Below are 24,635 nucleotides of genomic sequence, written 5' to 3' on the forward strand. Positions count from 1 at the left end.
GCTCTCAGGCCATTTGTAATGCATCAAGGGGGAGAAATGGAAGAGGAGACCACACTGTATGAGAGGGGTTATCATGGAGTCGTGCACAGCGTGCTGTGGGTGCAGAGAGGTGGGGCACTAATTAGAGACAGGTTCACAGAGGAGGTGTAATGCTGGACCTTCAAGGATGGGCTTGCCTCAAAGAGAATGGTAGAAGGAATAACCTTGGCAGGCAGAAGGATGGAACACGAGGCTGCGACTGAAGGCTGGGCCTCAGAATGACAGATTCTTTACTTCCAATTTGAATTACGTTGTATAGGACTTTAAACTGTGGTATGTTGTGTTTAGAAATGTCTATTTTAGGAAGATGGGTGTGAAATATTGAAAGGAAGAGAGAATTGATTGAAAGTAAATAATCCCAGCAAAAGAGGGTGAGCCCCGTTGTATGAATGGATTGGAATAGGTGGATATAGTGGACTTTGGGACATGAAATCATGAGCACTTACTGCAAAACATGAGTATGGAACCCTGGGGTTGGCCAACCTTTAAGGGATAGGCAGAAGAAATAAAAATCTCTTTGAGAGACTGAGTAGTGTGATGGAAGAGGATGGAGAGCATGGATTCCAACAAGAGTGGTGACGCTCAGCAGTGTCCGTGCCTCATAGGGAACAACCAGGACAGGCTGAGAAGAGACCGTTGCAAACAAGAGATCCAGGTTGCTGTTGAGCCATGGGAGAAATGACTTTAGAGTCCTGCAAGAATGGAGAACACAGCTGAACACTTACAGTGCTCAAGCTATACCATGATTGCCAGGCAAAGTCTCTAACATTTATATGCATTTGTGTAAGGGAATATGCACAGACATCCAGCTACCCAGGCTCTTGGATTCAGGGAGAAGGGTGGGGGAATCTTAGTGTCAGCTCTCAGTTCAGGTGTTCCTGAACAGTAGCTCTGCCTGTGCTCTCTAGGGTCTCAGAGAGCCGATTTCTTTCCAAACACCATCATGACTCTGTGCTATTCTGTCTTATTACTGTGAGCATACTGGAGTAGGTAGATGCCTGGAGACTTTGCTTTCAATCGCAAGTGAAAGTGAAAGCGTTAGTCGCTTACGTGTCCGACTCTTTGTGACCTTATGGACTGTAACCCACCAGGCTCCTCTGTCCATGGAATTCTCCAGGCAAGAATACTGAAGTGGGTTGCCAGTTCCTTCTCCAGGGGATTTTCCCGACCCAGAGGTTGAACCCAGCCAGGTCTCCTGCATTGTAGGCAGATTCTTTACCGTGTGAGGCACAGGGAAAGCCTCATTTCTAGCCACAATGCTTACAGTGCTCTCTCCACTACTGAGGCACTCACTGTCCACCTGCTGGGAGTGTAGGCGGCTAGCGATACTGGGAATTGTTCTCGGCTGAAAGAATATCCCTTCACCCAAGATCATCACCTCTGGGACTGGGCTGGGGTCAGCCTGTATGTAATGACTGGTCATTGGAGGTGAGGCAGAGATTGATCCTGAAGAGTCATCCGGCTTCAGACCACCTGTGGGAGCAGATGGACTCTGTATTTCCTCCCCGTTGCTCTAGTTCCTTCATCTGCTCAGTGCAGACCCTCTTCACTCGCTCCCCACTGGTGTTGATTCTGAGGCACACCCTGACTAACTCCCTCTGTGTAAATCTCAGGCATTCTCAGAGTCTGTTTCCTGGGGAACCACGCTAACTTGATGATTGTTTCCAGTTTAGTTGCCTACCCAAGATGAGTTGCCATCAAACTCTGTAGTCCCTCTGACCTTTGCTTCTAAGCCCCCTGAGTGTGTCCAGCCTCTCTCTGAGCTGCTGGAATGAGAGTCCTGGCATTGAGTCTTCTTGAATCTGATTGGCAGGGCCACATGCCTGTGAGTGAACTATTTGAGGAGGGGAAGGAACCTAGAAGTCGGCTGCTTCACTCCTCCTGAGATCTCCCCTTTAAACCCCAGTCCCAATGAGAGGTTTGTGAGGTAGGGTGACCCCTTGGTGTAGAAGGGTGTCCCTACTCTGCACCCTGTTTTTGCTTTTGCCTCCCCTTCCACAACCCTCCCCTGCTTCCCAGGCTCCTTAAGGCAGTTAGTAGTCCCATGGATGGTGGAGCCTGGAAGGCTGCAATCCATGGGGTCGCTGAGGGTCGGACACGACTGAACGACTTCACTTTCACTTTTCACTTTCATGCATTGGAGAAGGAAATGGCAACCCACTCCAGTGTTCTTGCCTGGAGAATCCCAGGGACGGGGGAGCCTGGTGGGCTGCCGTCTATGGGGTCGCACAGAGTCAGACACGACTGAAGCGACTTAGCAGCAGCCTCAGCAGCAGTCGCCGTCCTACATCTTGGGGCTTCCCTTGATATCTCAGTTGGTAAAGAATCCACCTGCAATGCAGGAGACCTTGGTTCAATTCCTGGGTCAAGAAGATCATGTCTACCTTGTAGAATTCTTGCCAGGGTTACAGATAATACATGTAAGTGTGTTTAGCACATAGTAGGGGCTCAATAAATGAATGCATTCATTCATTCACTCACTCATTCAACACTTACTGAGGATAGGCTACCCACTCCAGTATTCTTGGGCTTCCCTTGTGGCTCAGCTGGTAAAGAATCCACCTGCAATGCGGGAGACCTGGGTTCAATCCCTGGGTTGGGAAGATCTCCTGGAGAAGGGAAAGGCTACCCACTCCAGTATTCTGGCCTGGGAATTCCATGCACTGTATGGGGTTGCAAAGAGTCAGACACGACTGAGTGGCTTTCACTTTCCCTTTCATCCTACATCTCCTTTCTTTCGTTCATTTTTTTTCTTTTTTTTTTACGTCAAGAAAAATGAACGTTGAAAACACAGTCGAGGTATTTGAAGCAAATGTAGAACCTCTCTTGAAATTTGTTGCAGAAACACCACTGAGCAAACAAACTACTAGGAAGCGCAGCTTAGAAACAAACAACAGCTGCCACCGTTTGTGGGCTTCTCTCCCCCCCACCTCCCCCACCCCAATTTTCCTCACTTCTTTCTAACTCCGTTTGTAATAAAACCTACTGCTCTAATGGTCTAGTAGTTTAACAAGCACAATTTTTCTTTCCCATCTTGAGGCGCCTCCCGGGTGGCCTTGACAGTGACTTTTAGCTCTGGGATCACCATGCTCAGAGCTCTAGGCCCTTTCACCACTTTGTCCTGTCTTATGGTTCTGTCTGGGACTTTGTCCACACCTCCCTGACCAAGTGAGGCAGAGATGGAATTTCTGGACTTCTCCATCAGTCTGGAGTGGGGTTTCTTGCCTTCCTGGCTTTATAACAATGGATAATGCTAATTCCAGTTTTGTGAGTGACTAAGTGCTTCAACTGTTCTTTGTCTTACTATTTTTCTCAACTTGTTTTCTATGTGGGATTTTTTTTAATGCATGCTTTAAAAGAATATTTCTATTTATATAGCTGACCGGGTCTTAGTTGTGGCACATGGGATCTTCAATCTTCGCTGTGGCATGTAGGGTCTTTAGTTGAGGCTCTTGAGATCTTACTTACTTATTTTTTTTTTTAATTATTTATTTGGCTGTGCTGGGTCTTAGTTGTGACATGGGAGATCTTTTAGTCGGGGCAGGTGAGCTCTTAGTTGCAGCACATGGGACCCAGTTCCTTGACCAAGGATCGAACCCGGGGCCACTGCATTGGGAGCGTAGAGTCTTAGCCACTGAACCACGAGTAAAGTCCCTCTATGAGGGATCTTTGAAGGCACATCGTAAAGCGCTTTTCTTGGGCCTGACTTAATAAAAGCTGTCACTTTAATGAGCTCTAATTTGTCACATTCAACTCATTTATCTTCTTCTCCATGAATATGAGCACTTCTCCCTTTAAATGTTATAGAGGTGTGGGATTCCTCAGCTTAAAAACGATTCCTGTTAGATTGGTGACTCCGGGCAGGTGGGTGCTAAGCCCTCACCTGCTCTTTCCCAGGACTCTCCTGGGTAGATGTCATCCCCGTTTTATCTGCACAGAGACTGAATCATTCTTCCAGAGGGTCCTGGATTCAGGCAGCCACACCAGACAGAGCTGGTGTTCAGCCCAGGTCTGTCTGAACCTAAAATCCAAAAAGGTCTGTCTAAAAACCTAAAGGTCTGTCTGATTTCCCCTCTGCCACTCAGTCACTGCCTTGCCATTTGGCAGTGTTCCGAAAACCTGTTGACTGGAGATGGGAAATGCTTTCCAGGTCAGAGGCTGAAGGCTTTTTCATTTGTCCCTCAGTGTTTGTCATTGTTGTTTTGTTTAATGTGTGTGTGTTTTTTAGGTGAGTTAATGCCTAACATTTAAAAATGAGGAGATCTCACATTATGCAAAATGTTCAATTTAATTTCATTTTAGACCTGGTAAGACTGTGCTCATAGGTTGAAGCAACAGCTGTTGGTTCCACCTAGGCACCCCCCTCCACCTACAAAGGAGATGTGACTTCCTCAGTTTGCCAAAGGCCTCCGTGGCCCACCGCACTCTTCTCTGTTACTTGCTTGCCCTCTGTGGACATGTGCGTTTGTGATTCCTGATCTAGGCCTTTAAAGAAATCATTTCCCTCCAAGTAGGAATCAGAAGAGATCAAAGTCACTTTTTGCCTGTGAATTGAGTTTTATAAGCTTTGATTTTTCTTTTTGACTTTTGGGGTTGGTAGTTCAGGAATAATAGACACAATTATTGGATATTTACTGAGCACGGGAACATTTAGGTGACTCTCAGGATTAGCAGACACCTGTTCATGGATAAGAATGTGCGTCATTCTCCAGTTTCCTTTGCCTTCTGGGTCCTGCCAGGACCCTCCCAGTCCTGCAAGAACTGGAGGCTGTCTGCAAAAGTGTGTTTTGCAGAGGCAGCATTGTCGGGAAGGGAGATGAATTCAGAGGAATACCTTCTGAGAGGAAGTTAGGTGGATTCCATTTTCTCTTGAAAACCGTTGACCAGCGCCGGAAGATTGCCCCATGGTATAGTAGCGCTCCTCTCTCAACTGCCAGCGTTCTCTGCAGCCAGCAGATCAGAAATGTCAAACAGAAAGATCTTAAAAATTAGAAACCCCTTAAATTGATGTGTCTTTCATTTTATGCCAATGTACCTACAAGTGTGTTTCCATTTGACAGTACGAAATGGGTTAATTCTTTTTTTTTTTTAATTGTTTCCATGAAAGTCTTGTCTCCTTTTGTCTGATTTAAACACATCTCATAGAAGTGTAAAATAGAAACAAATGGATTTTGTCTCATTTCATAGCTGCAGCTGAATTAAATTTTAATACTCTTTAATATTAACATAAGAGAGCCTCCCCAAAGCTATTATTTATTTGCTAATTTTAAATGTGCATTTGCTTTTGATTAAGACAACAGCTAGAGTATTGTTTTGAATTTTTATTGCTTATTTCTTTTCTTTCAGGACCCCGCAGGAATCTTTGAATTGGTGGAACTTGTTGGCAACGGAACATATGGACAAGTATATAAGGTAAGTTCATTGAGCTTGAACATGGCTCGTGTGTGGTTTCGGTTCATGAATGCTGAATAGCAGTACTGTCTTTTCTCATACATGTCTCATAACAGATTTAAAATGAAATAATATACTTGTTAATTGACTCTCCATCTTTTTAAATGAATCTGTAGTCCCATTGCCTAAACTGGATTCCTAAACTTTGGGCATTTCCATTCATTATATGTTACAGAGCTTATATCTGACGTGTGAATTCTAACGGTACATATTTGAACCTCTCTGAAGTGTTTAGTTTCGTTAATTGCTGCCAGAACTGGTTTTTAAAGGCGCAAATGATGCTATTTACTTTAGAAATTTAAACTGTTAAAGTATAGCAGCTGGAAAAGGAGATTTGCTACTGGCCTAGGGCATGAGTTAAATGAGTTTAGTGAACAGTGTTTGGAGAACACTGGCTGCCTCACAAAGGCAGGACTAATGGCAGCAGTGACTCTTACAAAATAGGAAATAATTAAAAGCTAAACTTGAGGTTGAGTTGAGGAATAAAATGTTCTTGTTCTTATACTGATTTTGCTTTCAGATTCACCTTAAACATGCTTTTAAAAGATATTTTCTCCCAGTAAATGACCTAAAAAAGTGATTGTTTAGAAAAGTGGCTTGATTCTCCTGATTATCAAAAGAAAATCGAAATTACCTTTTTGGACTAAAGCTTGGGGGGTTTTAGTGAATGAGCTATTGAAATAAATGCCTTCAAAACAGACCAACTGTTTCCTCATGATTATTTCAAGAGAAGTATCTATCACTTTTCCTAAGTGGTAGTGATATGAGATGACATTTCAACTGTAAATTCTCTGTCTTGTTCTGTTAAAAATTTCCTTCTTTGAATCTTAAACGTCTCTTAGTTGATTAAATTATTGAAGTCCACCAGATTGTAATATTTTCAGTACTGTAGAATGTCAAAAGAATATGTGTGTTTATATTTAAGTGTATGTAAATTATAAACATTTTAACTTTTTTTTTTTACCAAGTGGTACCCTTTGAAAATTTCTCTCAGGAAAATTTCTCTCTTGCAAAATTTGATTATTTCCTAAAAGGTCAACCCCCTGCAATTAGAAAGAATGTAGTCTATCCCAGCTGTTCACTTGATGTTGATCCTGTCTGACACAAGAAAGAAAGGTGTCTCAGCAAATGCTTTTAAATACTTTCAGTGAAGATAATTAGGTTGGAAGATTGTGTTATTGCATTTTGAGAAATTGGATTGAACTTGTGAATTAATGTGAGCTAATGAATTAAGCCCTGATTTAGGCAGAAAATTACTTCTGATTTGCTGTCAATATGGAGAAACAACTCTGTATAATGCTGTTGCTTTTACAGTGCCATTCCCTTGTGCTGTGCTTCCCACCTGTGGAATGCACGTTTGGAAGGTGACTCACAGCTTCGTCCACTAATAAGAGGTGGACTGTACACTCCTGCAAGAGAGGATGATAACAAGATAAGGATTCTCAGTTAAGGATGAGAATGTTTGGAAAATCCAAAATTAGCCCTAATTTTGTGGGTACCTGAGGAAAAAAAACAAGTGGCAAGAGGTCTCAGCTCTTTAGAGAGGAAAGAAATACACTAACTAAGTTGCAAACACTGTTGTTCCAAAGGGTGCCCTTCTCTTAGTGGTTGATTCAGAAGTGTGGCCCCTCTCACGCTGAGGGGAGACTGCAAAGCTGGCCATGGCGACCACATTGGATTTGCAGACAGGAGACTTGGTTTCTTGTTCCATCCCTTTGTGTTTTCTGGCACCGAAGCTTTTCTGTGCAATAGTCAAGTGAGAGTGTTGCTATAAATGCTTTGGGGACTTGGAATGATTTATCTGAAGAATTAAACCTCCATACCCGGTTAAGGATTGGGTTTCTAGGCAACCCAGATGACATTAGGTGGCACCCCCTCCAGGACAGAGACACCTGGGTTTCCTGAGTCACTAATCCAATCCTGCCGTTACTCTGAGCTCTGAAGGATTAAAGCTTAATAAAACTGCCAAACCGGATTTCAACTATACGTGAACCTTAAGAGAAATAAGTTAGGAAGTGATTGTTCACATTATAGGTTATATTTAACCTTTATGGAATAGGTATATTTTTAAAATACTGTACACATGAATATAAATTTTATAGCCCTAGGAACAGATTTCTATATCAAAAATTCTATGATAAATACTTTCTTTACATTAAATATTAAATCTTTTAATTTTTGTAATTCTAGCTTTTGTTGTTCCTAGATTTCATAAAATGAGGTATAATTTTATGAACAATGATGTGGATGTAGCCTTTCTTTTCTGGAAAGATTCTTAAAAGTTTCTTTTAATAAGTTGTCCTAAAAGAGTCATAACATAATTTTACTTACAAATAGTTTTTTTTTAAGATGTAGAATCTTTTTAAAAAATTAATTATTTAGTTTTTGGCTGTGTTGGATCTTCATTGCTCCTTGGGCTTTTCTCTAGTTGCAACAAAGGGGGCCACTCTCTAGTTGCGGTGTTCAGGCTTCTCATTGCAGTGGCTTTTCTTGCTGCAGAAGACGGGCTCTCAAGTGCTTGGGCTTCAGTCGTTGTGGCCTCTGGGCTCAGTAGTCGTGGCTCCCGGGCTCTGGAGCACAGGCTCAATGGTTGTGGTGCATAGGCTTAGCTGCTCCACGGCATGTGGGATCTTCCTGGACCAGGGATCATGTCTCCTGCACTGGCAGGCTTATTCTGTACCACTGAGCCACCAGGAAAGCCCTACAAGTAGTTTTTTAAGAAGCATACTTAATTGAATACACAAAAGTATATGTAGATATTAAGAGAATGTTGCTTGGAGTATATCTTCATTTAAGCCACATACATCCAGATGTGGAAATATATTTTATATAAAGGTCATTTAGTTACATTTAGCTTTTTGAAGTAGCTTCTAGTTGTACTCCCAAGTCTAACGTGGTCTCTCTGTCCTTGGAAAGTTAGATTTATCTTTTGCATTTTGGTCCTGTGTGGTCAGGTGGCAGTTCAGTATCTGGTTTTTGCTTTACTTACTAGACAGAATACATAAATAATGAAGAATAGAGAGTCTCTGTCAGGGTTTGTTTTTTTTTTAATGAGGAAATCATCTTCTTGGGCCTATAATACTGAAAAAGTGAAGTTGCTCAGTCGTGTCCAACTCTTTGCGACCCCATGGACTGTAGACTACCAGGGTCCTCTGTCCATGGGGATTTTCCAGGCAAGAATACTGAGGTGGGTTGCCATTTCCTTCTTGGGCCTATGGCTCCCATTAAAAAATAAACCAAGAAAACGCCACATACCTGCTTGCTAGAGACTTTGGCTGTTAATTAGCATGCCGTTTATTGGGACTTGATGAAATCCAATTTCATCACATTTTTGTTAAAATAGAGTAATTGTTTTAATAGATGCAAATAATTATTTAATGTTCATTGCTAAAACACCACTAAATCTTAGCCACAATTTTCAGAAATGAATGTTCATCTATCCTGTTTCTTAATTTGTCCTTTGGAAATGTATATTGATGATTGCAGAGGTGAAGACCTTATTACTGAGTGACAGTGTAAATCAGGAATATGGTAGATTCCTCTGTATCTCTGAGGTTTCTCTTAAAACCTCCTCTAGGTTGTAAAGTATGAGATCAAGAGGCAATGTTCGTTATAGTGGTTACAGTGCTTGTGGAGAGAGAACACTGAAACTGTGTGTTTGTGTGTGTGTGTTTTCAAAGGGTTGCAAACTTTATAGATATGTGACCTACCTTATAGGTTATCTCAGAGAAGGCAATGGCACCCACTCCAGTACTCTTGCCTGGAGAATCCCGTGGACGGAGGAGCCTGGTGGGCTGCAGTCCATGGGGTCACTAAGAGTTGGACATGACTGAGCGACTTCACTTTCACTTTTCACTTTCATGCATTGGAGAAGGAAATGGCAACCCACTCCAGTATTCTTGCCTGGAGAATCCCAGGGACGGGGGAGCCTGGTGGGCTGCCGTCTATGGGGTCGCACAGAGTCGGACATGACTGAAGTGACTTAGCAGCAGCAGCATAGGTTATCTAGCCCAGTCATTCCTCTGCTAGCAGTCTGTTCATCCTTGATCACCTCCACGCATGTGGAACTCATTGCCTTCCAGTCATCCTATTTACTTGCAGTTTTCTTTGAATGTTCATTGTCATATTGAGCCAAGATTCTGCCTTCCTGAAATGTTTACCAGTGCAAGCTCATTCCATGTAACTGTTTAAAAAAAAAAAAAATTAAATCCTCTTCCATAAGAACGTAGTCCTTCAAAAAACTTCTCTCTTCTTCCCCCAAACACATATTTGTGTCTCCTGGTCTCCAGGCATTAGAGCCTCAATTGCTTAATTCTTCCTATGACTTAGACTTGAGGTCTTTCATTATCTTGACTTTTGTCCTGAAACAATTCTAACATATTAATGAAAATAATATTTGATACTATAAAATAGTATTTTCTATGTCATAAAGCATCTTGTATATATAATCTGATTTCTGATTTAATTTCGATAATAATTTCATGAGAACCTTGCTCTTACTTCAGGGTCTTTATCGAAACAGTTCTATCTAGAACACTCTCTCCGCAGCTTCCTCATGACCCGGTGTTTGTCTTTCAGAACCCAGCGCACATGTTACCTCCTCAAGGAATCTACTTTTCAGGCAGCCACTGCTACTGCCTTCCTCCCGCACTGACTTTCTCTATCACATCAACTTATTTCTTTGCCTTTGTGGCATTGACATTCTCTGAAATTATCTTACGTCTTTGTTTATGTATATATTAAACAGTTGAAATGCACCATAAAGGAAAAATAAGGATAGGGGCCTAGTCTGTCTAGGAATTGTATCCAGCATCTGGGATATACCAAATGGTGACCTGTGTGGGGCCCAGAGTTGAGCTCTGTTTTCCTTAACAATAATTCTATCTGTGTTTGTTCCTAGTATTTTTTCAGCATTTTCCATAAAATATCTGCTTACTTCAGATATGCATATATGGACAAAAATAATCAACAGAATTCTCTACTTGTTTCTTATGGTAGGATCTGGGTGTTGATTTTATGTTAAATTAATTTTTGATAGTCTGTGGAAGCAAGCCCCATTCTGGAACTTTACAAATGAAGCAAATCAGTTTTCTGAGGTTCAGTCCCTGGTAGAGGTTCCTAAACTTTACTATGTGAAACAAGTGTTTGAGAAGTGATTAAAAATGTAGATTTCCAGGCCTAACCTCTTAAGTCTTGTTCAGTAGGTCTGGCTGGGATCCAGGAATCTGCACTTCTAATAAGTTTATAGATTCTTGCTGATGTTCAGAGCCCTGGGGCCACACTTCCAGAAACTCTGCAAAAATGATTGTCAGTTACCCTGTAGTAGGGCTGCCAGGTGGCACTAATGGTAAAGAACTCGCCTGCCAGTGCAGGAGACATAAGAGAGTTGGGCTCAATCCCTGGGTCAGAAAGATCCCCAGGAGAAGGAAATGGCAACCCACTCCAGTATCCTTGCCTGGAGAATCCCATGGACAGAAGAGCCTGGCGGGCTACAGTCCATAGGGTAGGAGAGTTGAACATGACTGAGTGACTTTGCATGCATGCAGGGCTACTTGAGTGAATGTTAATCCCAATGTTTTTTGTAATCATTTAAGAGTTTTTATGCTGACTCTAACATGCATAAACTGAGAAAAGTTAAAAAAACACAAAGATTTTGATTTGGGATTTGATGCTAGCCAGGTTTGACATACTCATTCTGAGATTTGACTTTTGCTGTTTTTATTTGACATGCTTATGATTACAGGTAAGGTTGTTTCTGAATAATTCAACTCAAAACCTGAGAATTGAAAGGGTCAAAACTGACCTGGTATAGTAGAAGAATCTGAGCCCACTGCATGAGAATTCCTTACATTTGTATATTGGGATCTCTTAATAAACCATCTGTTGAAATAAGACAAAGCATTTTAATAGTAAGCTTACTAACAATCTTAATATGGAGGTGATTCTGTGACATACTTAGGATTCAGCATAGTTTATCATAGTCTCTTCTAATGAATCATGAATCACGCTGTTCACTTCTTGTTTGGTAAGGAGTGATTATAGGAGAATGTCAAATTTCTTAGATAATAATGGCATTTGCTTTTTTAAACAAGAATTCCAATATAAAGAATACATTATTTCACATTTGTTGAGTGCCAGTGCAAAGGCCCTGTGCTTTGTATGGGGAGAATGCAGAGTCAGTCAAGGGGGTTCCTAGTCTCAGAAGTGTGCGATCAGGTTAACTAATTATTGTGTGCTAACGTTTTTGAATGTTGTGTCTTAGTTACTCTTCATGATTTTATAGGGGAGGAAACCAAAGCACACTTATTAAACCACATTATCCCTTAAAGGCAGGGTTTCTCAACCTTGGCACTGTTGACATTTGGACCAAATAACTCTTTGTTGTCGGGGTGTTGTCCTGTGCATCATAGGGTGTTTAGCCGCATCCTTGGCCTCTACCTATGAGATGCCAGGAGCACCCCCAAAGTCTTGACAATCAGAAATGTTTCCAGACATTGCCAGGAGTCTCCTGGGGGGTAAAATTGTCTCCCTCCCTGCCCCGCTCAAGGACAACTTCTATAAGGATAAGACAATATAGCAAAAACTCTTAAAACTGGACAGAGACAGTGGGAGTATAAAATGTGGAGCATCGTGAATCAGACTGGGGACCTGAATGGACTATGGGAAGGGCATTTGGAAGAAGCTTGGAGGCCTTGGCATCTGTACATCGTGGGATGTAATTTAGCATTTTCATAAGTGGAAAGAAGTGTAATGAAAAGGAGTTTAGAGCAGATCTGTCTTTCCTGTTCTCTTATAAACCAGGCTCTTAGGCGAGATCTAATATGTTGATTGCCTTTAAAAATAATTTTTGTACTGTTTATAGTGACAGATTATCTATTAAAATAAATTAATGATATAGCCCAAGGGTACTAGTTGGTTTCTTTAAATTTTCTTAAAAAAAGGTAGCTACCAAAAATACCCCAGCACTATTTTTCTAGGAGTGTAGAAACTGATTTTTAACATCAAATAGATATTTTAAAAGATGTCTCCAAGATGCTGTAGCACATATGAAGCATTGTTCCTAGTCATAGGTTCATTTGACCATGGCTAAGCCTTTGGGATTATTTAGTTATTATTGCTTCATCTCAGAGGGTACTTTCATTGTAGTTGGGCAGAATTACAGCTAACAGTTTTACTCCTACCCTATAAGTAGAATTATCTACCCTTGAAATGGGTTGGCTTGTTGAGCTTTTCATAGATCCCTGTGTTCATTGCATCTAATTTGGCTCAAGCCTGTGCCACTTCATGCTATGATCCATTGGGTGTAATGAATTAGATGGTTGCCATGGTAGCATTTGGGTAGACCTTTGTGAGCCCATGTGCCATATGCATAAGGAAGGTTGCTTTTCTGCTGGGTGGCCAGACCTCCAGAGTTGCTCCCAAAACCTGCCACAGGGGACTTGGTTGGATTTCTTGTAGCTACTGGTGTTGCTCAGCCCTCATTGTTTATGGAAATCATCTGGATAGTTTTGAAACACTAAACATATCTGGACCTTTCTCTGGAGATTTGGTTTTAGTGGGTCTGGTGTAGGACTAGATAAAGCTGGCTTCCAGAACTTCCCAGATGCTTCTATTGCAAAACCAGAATTGAGATCCACTGGATTAAGGTATTGTCTGCAGGGGACTTAAAGGCTCTTTTAGGTGTCTCTGCCTTTGAGGAGACATCTCTTCTACTATTATCTGTATCCTGGGGTTTTGTTTACCTTATTTATTCAGTGTCATCCTTTATAATAAATATCATTAGCAATTTGGCACATGTATACCTACCTTTCCTTTGAAGTGTTTAGATTGCTTTAGTTTAAAATACTTCCCGTCCATCTCATATCAGTGACTTGCCAAATAACTTGATGCACAGCACCCTGGCGACTTATAGTTTTTAGATCTCCTAACACCCTTAATGACTTGGTGAGTATAAGGCAGTCTCAAGTAATTAAACAATCAATAGTTACTAAGTAATTACCATTACTGGGGGATGATTTGTGACCTGTGGAATGAAACTCCATCAGGATTATAGGCACAGAATTTAGGGCCATGTACAGTTTTAACTGTTTAGACATGGAAAACATTTGAAACTCTTAAAAAGAGTGATTAATTGGGGCCCTAGTTTGAATTTCTTATCTCTGTGGTTTAACCTCAAATGTAATTGTATTAAGTCCACTTGGATGCTTTTGCACGTGCAAAAATAAATAGCTGCTGTCTGGCAAGCAAATATGTGCTCTCCACTAAGTAGGAGCCCTGATCCGTGGTGAGATTCTGGAGTAGAGGGATGAGGCACTGCCCAGACCTCCACGCCGGGCGGAGCACAGCCTCCTCTGCCGAATGCTGTGGCCTTGGGCAGGGATTCTGGTTTTGGTCCTGTTCCTTGCTTTCCAGTGCACAGACGTGCTGTCTGTTTTGTTCCCATCTGCAACAAAAGAAGAGAAAACAGCAGCTGGCTTACTAGACTCTTAACAAATACAAAATAGCTACCATAATGATGATAATAATGAAGTCATCTTTCTAGACTGAAGAGTTACGAACTAAAGTATGTGAAGAGTTCAGTCTCCTTTAGGGAGAAGACGCTCTATTGTGTTAGAAAACTGGCCCATGATTACATAATATAGCCTGTTGGGACTACCGTCTTTGGCAGACCACTAGCATGTTCCAGATGACGTCTTTCTGTAGAGTATTTCTTGAGAAATTCAGTTTTGTTCTGTGTGTCCCATTGAAGAAGGTAGTAGGAGTTTCTCAGCTGAATTTACTGGAAATCTTACTACTTTTAAATTTTGTCTGTTTGTCTCTCTTTGCCTCTTTCCTTCCCCCATCCTCTTATTGTGGTAAAATACCAATGCTATAAAATATTGTTTGGTAGCATGAAGTACATTCACGTGTTGTGTAACCATCCCCACAGTCCAAATCCAGAACTTTCTTCTCATCATCCCAAACTGAAACTCTGTACTCAGTAAACAGTAACTCCCTCCTCCCCACTCCCTCTCCCCCGCACCAGCCCTGCCTTGCCTTTCTTTTCTAAAATATTCCCAGTAAACTTGATTGTAGAAGGGATGGTTTCCTGTGAGCTTCTTGTAACACCAACTCTCTATCAAGCCCCAAAGGGTCCTGCAAACCTGTTTCTCATGATGACTCACCGGCCTGCTTTGTCCTCCAGGTGACTGACCACCCAGTACCTGCAGAGCAGCATCTTGTTCTAAGAAGCTGAAACTGGCTGACATGCTTGACGTTTCTACTCTGTTTATGTCTAAATAAAATGATCCTTCTCAGGTGGAGGTAGAAGTAGAGGAAGAGGTCAGTTCCATTGCAGCATTTTATACGAATCTTTTCAGAGTATTGTTCAGGTTTTCTCTATTCAGTTGTTTTGGGCTGTGATTTTTTGTCTTACAGTTTTACAGTGATATTTCCCTTTACCTTTACTGCATCAACTGTTTTCTTTTTTTAGTAGGAAAATGTTTGTTTTCCATAGGAAATCCAGTAGTTCATATAACGACGGAATGTTCTAGAAGGAGGATAGTTGGGGTGTCGCCCATGTAATATCCCTTCTCAGCTACTCTTCCTGCATCCATCCATAGAGCAGCCCCACGCTGAGGTCCGCAGGCCTGGATTCCTTGTCACGTGACCTCTGCGTCCCCCTCCAGCCTCATCTTTGGCAGATCCTGGCTCCTGTGAGTTCAGTCCTGTCACAGTACCTGCAGGCTGTTTGCTCTGCTACCTGCCCGGCATGCTTAACCCTTCTCTGCTCCCTGGGACCCTTGCTGACCTCTCTTCCTCACCTTGCCCTTGCTGTTGTGTTAGATTCTGTCTGGCTGTTTCCACTCTATAAACTCTGAGCTCCTTGAGTTCTGGAACATTATTACCTAACTATTTCTCTAGTGCCAATACAGAGTAGATGGCTAAAAATACTGATTAAAAAGAAAGTATACTACTTCCATGTTTTGCTGATTTTGGAATGCCCTATCTCAGTGGAGATGATTGGCTGGCATCACCGATTCAATGGACATGAACTTGTGTGAACTCCGGCAGACGGTAAGGGACAGGTGGCTGGGCTTGCTGCAGTCCATGGGCTCGCAAAGAGGCAGACACGACTTAGTGACTGAACAACAGCCACAACAATCTCAGTAGAATGTGTGTCATTTTTGCTTAATCTCAGCTGTGTAAGCCTGTAAAACAAGGAGACTGATGCTCAATACAACATTTCATAATAGCCAACACCCAGTAAATACTGATACATTAAATAAAAACAGTGTCCACCTACTAGTATAATAGAAAAAAAAATAGGATAATGAAAAAAGAGTTTCCCCTTCTTTCTGAAGGTGGTTTCACGGACAAGCGTCTAAAACTGACCCTGTTCCTAAACCCAAGACGCTACAGGCCAGTTAAACTTGCAAAGGCCCTGGTGCACATTCTGGAGACAGAGATGGGTCTTCTTTTGCCACCTTGTCTCTTGGACTGTGGGCTTAAACATCAATATCCATGGTTATAACAGTTTTCATAAAACCTTATCTTGATTATATTTCATTTGATTTTCATAGTCTCCCCACAAGTGAGACAGAACGGGGTATGATTATTCCTGTTTTAAAGTTTGAAGAAGTTGAGGTCTCAATATAAATGACTTTTCTGAGGTCACCAAGCAGGCAGGTAATAGAGCTTGACTTGGGGTCTCATACCCTAATTTTCCTCTTAGCTCCACAAGCAAGTTTCCTAAGAGGAAATCTGGGGTGAGGATGAGATGTGGAAATCCCCCTAAACGTTTGTCAGGGATTGGTTTTACCCTGCTCTCGCATTGCATGTTTAAAATTCGTTTAGGATAGATCCCTGATCAATTTGAATGTGTACTATAAAGTAATGATGCCTTAACTTGTTTCAGTATATACTTCATCTAATCTCTATATCGAAAATACTGAAGGGTGATTGGTGGTTGAGTAATACATTTTTTATACAAGGAACCAAATTGTTATTTCCCAAGAAAATAAGAAGTTAATTCTTTTCCATCTACAAAAAGAAACTGGCATGGCTTCAGTTTGTTACATTTTACAGTGTAAAATGTTGCTGTACTGATCATATGAAGTTGGTTGCTTCTTTTCTCATCCCTTGTTTTTGATGGGAGGAGGCAGGAATTGCATATTTCTAGACTTCTTCAAAAATCATCTCCAATAGCCAGGTGCATGATTTTTTTTTTTTTTTCCCCAAAAGACTCTGCAGTCAGACTGGAGCTTGATAAATGTTTGTTGAATTGGTTTATTCTCTCAGCTGCAGTTGTGTACTTTTGTGAGGAAATGGATGAATCTTACTGCACTGGAGACCATACAGATATTTGCCAGGTGCATATCTGTACTTTTTTCTCTTCTGAGCAAAGGGAAGACCGGTTAGCTGTAACCTGATGTGGCATGGTGGTAAATTGCTTACTCTTTGCTTTTATGTTTTCCCCTCTTAGGGGAGCCTAGGTTTGTGTATTTGGGGTTGAGAACGGGAGAGACAAACAGGAAAAAAGGAAAGAATTCCTGGGTAATTTAGTTGAGAATGATCTGGCAACAGTGTCAAGATACAAACTATTTGTTGAATCATGAGTGCAGGTTGAGAATCCCTGTGTAGGCTTTCCATTTCTGTTTCCACTAAGGACCACACTATTTACTTTTTTCCTGTACAGATTATAAGTATGTAGCACCCATGACCCAAGTACACCACCACTGCCTCTAAAGCATCAGGTGCTTCAATGAGAAGTCTGACCTGCGTTCTTCTCCTGCTTTCTCCTTTTGTGTCAAAAGAGTGAAAGTTAGTGAAAACAAAGGACAATGGGCTTTTTCTTTTTTTGGATGGAGGCAGAGTTGATTGTCTCTTAAAAGGATTTTCAAATTAAACAGACTCTGATTTCCCCCAGCTAATTCACCTAGTGATTTCAGCAGAAGAGGAATGTTTTGTTACCCCAGTGTTCAGTACATTTTGTTCTACTGTTTTGTATCCACTTATCCATGTTGAGAGATCCTTCAGAACTTTCAAAACCTTCCCTAAAGAAACTGATCACGGAAGCTAAGCACCAAAAGCACTCCTGTCCCCATATGGATATGCCCGCCTCTGAGTGCTGAAAGGAGTTGGTGCTTGGCACCCAGCCCTGATGGTCTACAGCAGGATGGGCATGGGGTGAGAGGTAAGGATGACTAACAAGGAGCCAAGGCTGCCCTCTTCCTCCCGTCTCCAGCTTATCCATTGCTCAGGACAAGACTTGCTTGAACAAGACTAATGGCTATAGTTAATCATCTGAGTAAATATGTAAGGTGTGGCTGAGAAACCAGTGTTGGAGTGTTGGTAGGGGATAGGGAAAAACACAAAATTGGGGGGGGGGGTGGGCAATCAGCCTGCCAACAAAGCCCAAAACAAAATAACAGTGTCCAAACAAAAAACTCTTTGTTTGAACATTGTTTTCCAGTCTAGAAATGAAAGAGATTTATGAATACCTGATTCAGCTGACGAGTAACACCATGATCAATTGTAGTTTTTGAAGTCTGGCGTTAATACTATACATCATGGTGTTAGTTCTCCTTCAGATCCACGTATTTATGAATACATAAAAGTAAGCGTGCATGGAAAGTCGTCGCTTCGGTCATGTCCAACTCTTGGCAACCCTATGGATTGTAGCCCACCAGGCTCCTCTGTCCATGGGATTCACCAGGCAAGAATACTGGAGTGGGTTGCCTTGCCCTCCTCTAGGGAATCTTCCTGACCCAGGGATTGAATCCACATCTTTTATGTCTCCTGCATTGGCAGGTGGGTTGTTTACCACTAGCACCGCCTGGGAATCCCACATAAAAACAAAACAGGTACTGATTGTATTTCCTGTCCCACTCTACTCCCTACTTCCATCCCCACTAGCATTCTGCCATCTACATTATCAGTGTCGAAGGGATTCCTTATTCTGTACGTTTGTTTCCAGGGAACATCTCTGCATTTCCAAGTCTGTGGTCCTCATGTTGTTATTCTAACACTTGAATCCAGAGATTATGTGGGGTTATGAAAGATTTGCTGACTGAGACCATGAACATCTAGAGGTTTCAAACGTCTTACTCAGGATCTTACCTCTCCAGAAGGGTGTGGTGCACAGAACTTGCAGGCCTACAGAGCTCTGCTACTGAACCATCCTCTCTGCGGTCTTGGGTAAAGCCCAGAGGTTTTCTTTTCACGTTTCCCCGAGGAGCACAGCACAGGGAGCTGACCAGCTAAGGTTTGTGAGCAGGTGAGATTTAACTGACTCCTCTGTGTCTAGTGTCTATTCCACAGTAAATATGGGGGCGAAAACTCTTCCAAGTTTGTGTTTTGTATTAAAACAGAAGCGATTAAGTACCTAGTGTTGAATGTTAGTTTGAAAAACTGAGTAGATGTACAAGGGTTTGTATATTTATCTGGTGTTTATGTTGACAGAGTTCTGTATTCTATTTGAATTGGATTTCTCCCTGAGAAGAGGTAGCAGTTGAGGTCAGTTCTCTTTCTGGTGGTACAGTGTCACCCTACAATATAAATGTGGTCAGGAAAGCTGATTATATTAGAATGAAAGTGAAAGCGTAGTTGCTCAGTTGTGTCCGACCCTTTGCAATCCCCTGGACTGTAGCCCGCCAGGCTCTTCTGCCCATGGAATTCTCCAGGCAAGAATACTGGAGTGGGTTGCCATTTTCTTCTCCAGGGGATCTTCCCGACCCAGGGATGAAACCTGGGTCTCCTGCATTAGAGGCAGATTCTTTACCATCTGAGCCACGAGAATAATGGCACTTTATAGATAGCTCTATTGGTTAAGAACCTGCCTACCGATGCAGGAGACATAAGAGATGTGGGATTGATTCTGGGTCGGGAAGATCCCTTGGAGGAGGACATGGCAACCCACTCCAGTAGTCTTGTCTGAGAAGTCCCATGCACAGAGGAACCTGGCAAGCTGCCGTCAATAGGGTTGAAAAGAGTCGGATACGACTGAAGCGACTTAGCATGCACACACGCATGGTAACATATACTTTGGAGGGTGGGGGATATTTACAAAAGTTCTCCGGAATAAAAGTTGTAAGAAATAACAGATACCAGCTTTGGTCAGACGAAGGACTGGTGCACCTGATGAAATGCTCAAAGCCTGAGAACTGGCTTACCAGCAGACACACCGCAGTAACCTGTGTGCCGTCAAAGGTCACGTTGAGGAAGAAGGTTTCTACCTTTCTGGACTTAAATCTTAGAAGTTAAGATGCATTCCGAACTCCAAGAACAATCTCCTTATATTTTTTTACTCTGAGTCCTCTCTTATGTTAAGAGTTTCTCAGATTTAATATGCACTTTAGGTGGCAGTTTTTTTAATTGAAATATAGTTGATGTACAATGTTACTTTTAGTTTCAGGTACCCTGTATATAATGGTTTGACATTTGCATATATTATGAAATGATCACCATCATAAATCTAATAACCAGTTGTCTTATTCAGAGTTATTACAGTATTACTGACGGTATTCCTAATGCTGTATCCCTGTGACTTATTACATATAACTGTAGGTTTGAATCTCTTCATCCCCTTCACCTGTCCTCCCCCTCCCTCTTCCTGGCAGCCACCCATTTATTCTCTGTATCTATGAGTCTGTCTTTGTTTTGTTTTGTTTTTAAGATTAAACATATAAGCGAGAGCCTGTGGCATTTGTCTTTCTCTGACTTTTTTCACGTAATATAATATCCTCTAAGTCCATGCATGTTGTTGAAAATGGCAATATTTCATTCTTTTTTATTGCTGAGTGATACTGACTTATATATGTGTGTGTGTGTGTATACCATATCTTTATCCATTTTTCTATCAATGGACATTTAGATTGCTTCCATATCTTGGCTATTGTAAATAATGCCTCAGTGAACATTGGAATGCATACATCTTTTTGAATTATGATTTTGTTTTCTTAGGGTAAATACCCAGAAGTGAAATTACTAAATCATATGGCACTTCTATTTTTAATTTCTTGAGGAGCCTCTATTCTGTTTTCCATAGTGGCTTCAACAACGTATAGTCCCACCAACAGTGCATGACCTCACCAACACTTGTTATTTGTTGTCTTTTTGATGATAGCCATTCTGACAGGTGTGAGGTGGTATCTCATTGCGGTTTTAAGTGAAAGTTCTTGACTTTTTTGTGGTTCATGTGTCTCTTTAAAGTTCAAGGACTGACTTTGTTCTGCTAACAATAGAAGCAGTACTTGTATACAAACATGGATGTATAGGGTATACGTAGAGTACCCATTATAGGAAAGGCTCTTTCACAAGCTCATGAAATGTAGATACTTATTACTTATGATCCCTGCTGTTCAGATGAAGAGTCTGACCTTATAAAACTTGACTTGCTCTAAAAGCTGAAACCACCCACAACGTTTAGATGCCAAAGACTTAAGCAAATATAATTAATTAGAAGAATGAAAACATGGTGGGCTGAACTCAGGCATTCAGTGATGTAACCTTTAACTTAAAAGTTTCTGGTTTAACTAAGATCTACTGTCCCTAGTTTTTAGGGTCCCTTTTAAAGTAGAGGGGTAACATTAGCAAGCCATTTTTCCTTCAGAATTGTTTACATAATTTATTTCTCCTCTTTGATCATTTAAAAAATGTTAATTACCTTGCTGCTTATAAGTGACCTAGTAATTCTGCTAATATGTTGAAATAAATGTTCTTTAAATAGCCCATTTAAGAGGACAGGTAACTTCATGGTAAAAACCCAGCCAAAATATGTTGCTGTTCTAGAAAGTTCTTTGGCCTGGGTCTGTCAAGTAACCTTGACACCACTTCTGCATTTCTGGTACATTAAAACCTTATTAATTTCCAGAGAGGTGATGTGGGCTGTACTTGACCTTTTAAAGTATCTCAGAAGGAAGAATTTTCCAACTAGTTTCAGAGCATAAACGAAGTTTAAGAAGTTTGTCGAAAAACTTCTGTCCTTAAATGCCCTTAGGTATCTTAAAACTGCTGTTTATTTATTCCTATTGATATGCTAATCACAAGTTGTTCTTCAGTATTAAAGCATTTCCTCCAGAGAATTTGTACTGCATGTACTTGTTTCATTTAACTATACAGTAAAATAGTTCCCTATTTACATAGTGGTACCAAGTCTCACGGGGTTCCCTGATAGCTCAGTTGGTAAAGAATCCACCTGTAGTGCAGGAGACCTCAGTTCGATTGCTGGGTCAGGAATATCCACTGGAGAAGGGATAGGCTGCCCACTCCAGTATTCTTGGGCTTCCCTGAGGCTCAGCTGGTAAAGAATCCGCCTGCAACGCGGGAGACCTAGGTTCAATCCCTGGGTTGGGAAGATCCCCTGGAGAAGGGAAAAACTACCCGCTCCAGTATTCTGGCCTAGAGAATTCCATGGACTATACCCATGGGGTCGCAAAGAGTCGGACACGACTCAGTGACTTTCACTCAACAACTCTCACATCCAAAGTACCCTGAGTTAGAGACGCTTACTGAGTACTAAGGGCTTCCCTGGCGGCTCAGATGGTAAAGAATCTGCCTGCAGTGCAGGAGACCAGGGTTCGATCCCTGAGTCGTGAAGATGCCCTGGAGAAGGAAATGGCAACCCACTCCAGTATTCTTGCCTGGAAAATCCCATGGACAGACATACCTGGCGGGCTACAGTCCATGGGGCGGACACGACTTAGTGACTAAACCACCACCTCCACTGAGTACTAAACACGTTTAGGTCAAGGCTTCGCCATTTTGGAGAATTTGACATTATTAGTTGCTTCCTCTGGATCATTGGGCACTGGAGTACAGATGGCTCAGTGACAGAAGAGATGACCTTAGTCTCACATGTGGAATAATGATCTCCCTCTCTACCTCAGGCCCCTCTGTCCGTGGAATTTCCCAGGCAAGAATACTGGAGTGGGTTGCCATTTCCTCCTCCAGGGGATCCTTCCAACCTAGGGATCTAACCTGTGTCTCCTGCATTGGCAGGTGGATTCTTTACCACTGAGTGACCAGGGACACACAAGAGGAAAAGAAGTCCTAGAATGCTACTTTTCAAAGGTCTTTACATGCCACTGGCTGCTTCAGATTCAACAATGATCCTGAAATCTGGTGAACTAAAGCATGCAAGAATGAATTCAAGTACGGTGGGGAAAATATCCTTCCCTGCCTCCAAAACAAGATTGAAATGGAATGGATTATTGGAATGTTAGATATATCAGGCCAGAAAATCGTTCTAACTTTCCATCATCCTGCTTTGACAGGGCCACAGACAGGCATTTTTGGGAAAATGTGTCAAATTTGTATTGAGCCAGGGTAAACAATCTGATTGTGTGATGCTGCCTCTTGGGAATTAGGAGCTGGCGTCCTCCAGACCCGGAGTGATTAGTTTATGCTCCAAGACTGTCTGACCCTTGTAAAATGATCCCAGCTGGATGGACTGGACTGGCTGATCTCATTTTTACATGAATGTCTTATTCTTGTGGGGAATCTTTATCAATTATCTGCCTCTTTGTGTACAATGCAAAACTTAAGTAGGATCATTTCATGAGCCAGTGAAAGGAGGTACTTTGTTCCAGCCAACAAATATCTCTTGCTCTCAACACTGTGACCTACTAATTCTGAAAAACAATTATGATGTATGATTGAAAATGGAATTATGCAATCAGGCCAGTATCCAAATGTCTAATTTTCCAAAAAGGAAACTTCATTGCTGCCATAAATGGAAAACCCATTATTTTCAATTACACTTTCATATATAATACATACTTTTCAAATTACAAATGTTAGCCATTGTCCCACCATACCATAGTGTTATGTGACCACCACACTTTAAGAAATACCATTGTCCATTGTGTTCTGAGGATTATCAGCATGACAGAACCAACTACCCAGTTTCACAGTGTGATTTCCACGGGCCTTTGGCACTTACTTTTGCCTTTGTGGTCTCTTTGACTCCATAAAAAGCATTTTTAAGTTAGATTTTACAACTTCCTTGTTATAAAGACAAATGTATTAACATTATATATTAAAACATTTAGTTTGCTCTAAGAGTTCATTGTTTTCTTCTGATTTTAAAATTCGTAGGACATTTTTGTCAGTTTCAAAAAGCATTGTGGTCCCAGGCGCTGTACCCGCAGTGCCTGAGGAAGGTGTCAGCCTGTAACTGTGCATACCCTGATCTCGAGAGGTCTTGGGGCTCCTCCAAGATGGTGGTGGGGAAACCACAAACATGAAATGGATTTCGAATTTTGTGTTTTATCTCGAAAATTCCGGTGCATTTTGCTTTATATACACTAGAATGGTCATTGTTGCTTCAACTTAAAATTGTTTGAACATAATTCTTATGGAAAGGTAGATTTTAAAAGGGGTTTGTAGCTTCCCACACTTACTGGTCACACCAACAGAGTGTTAACCAAACCAGATTCGCTTGACATCTGTGCAGCAAACCAAATGCTGAGATGCTGAGGTTTGCAGCAAAGAAAGGGTTTATTCTCAAGGCAGCCAAGTGAGGAGATAAGTCTCAGGTCCACCTCCCAGAAGGTGGGGACCCTGTTTATTTATAGGAAAAAGCTGAGGTATGGGGAGTGTGAGGAAAGGTGATTGGAGATGAGAAAAAAGTGAGGTAAGTGTTGTTCTGCGAAGGCATAACTCAGCTACACACTTCTTCTTGGGACGTGTATACAGAATATGGCAGCCTTAGCAAAATCTGAAGGTGGAGTTTTTGGCCCTCTGACTTCAAAAAATCACCTAGTGGACACTGGCACATGCCCAGTTGGAGGATTAATGGTCCTAACCAGTCTTAACCATCCAGCGCAAGTTCAAACTGGACACAGTTGACTCCAAATTTCTGAAAAACAACTTGGGCAAATGTTTTATTAAAGCTATGTAACGCCTGAAGAACATGCACATTTTTGTAAAAGCAATTAAAGCAAGCTTGATCAGTGAAGGCAGATTACAGTTTATTTATTAATGACTGACTGATGACTACACTCAGTTTCCATAGGATGACATGTGCCCCAGGGGTACATGTTGTCTGGTTTGGAATCCCAGCCATAAGACATTTAAGGTTTTAAAAGGCTTAAAAAAAAAAAGAAAGAATTGGGTTTATGATGGATATATGTCAAAAACAAACTTACAGGTATTATCCTAAC

General features: G+C 41.5%; 1 protein-coding gene across 9 annotated transcripts in view; it reads left to right on the top strand.

Moving 5' to 3' along the window:
- Positions 1 to 24,635, top strand: part of TNIK (TRAF2 and NCK interacting kinase) — a 407,441-nt gene that overhangs the window by 80,391 nt on the left and 302,415 nt on the right. For all 9 annotated transcript variants that reach the window (XM_070803591.1, XM_070803368.1, XM_070803755.1 and 6 more), the window contains exon 2: positions 5,386 to 5,451. In XM_070803591.1, the coding sequence (XP_070659692.1) occupies positions 5,386 to 5,451 (66 nt within the window). The remainder of the gene's footprint in view (positions 1 to 5,385; positions 5,452 to 24,635) is intronic.

Source organism: Bos indicus, chromosome 1 (genome assembly GCF_029378745.1).
Source record: "Bos indicus isolate NIAB-ARS_2022 breed Sahiwal x Tharparkar chromosome 1, NIAB-ARS_B.indTharparkar_mat_pri_1.0, whole genome shotgun sequence".
Lineage (NCBI taxonomy): Eukaryota > Metazoa > Chordata > Mammalia > Artiodactyla > Bovidae > Bos > Bos indicus.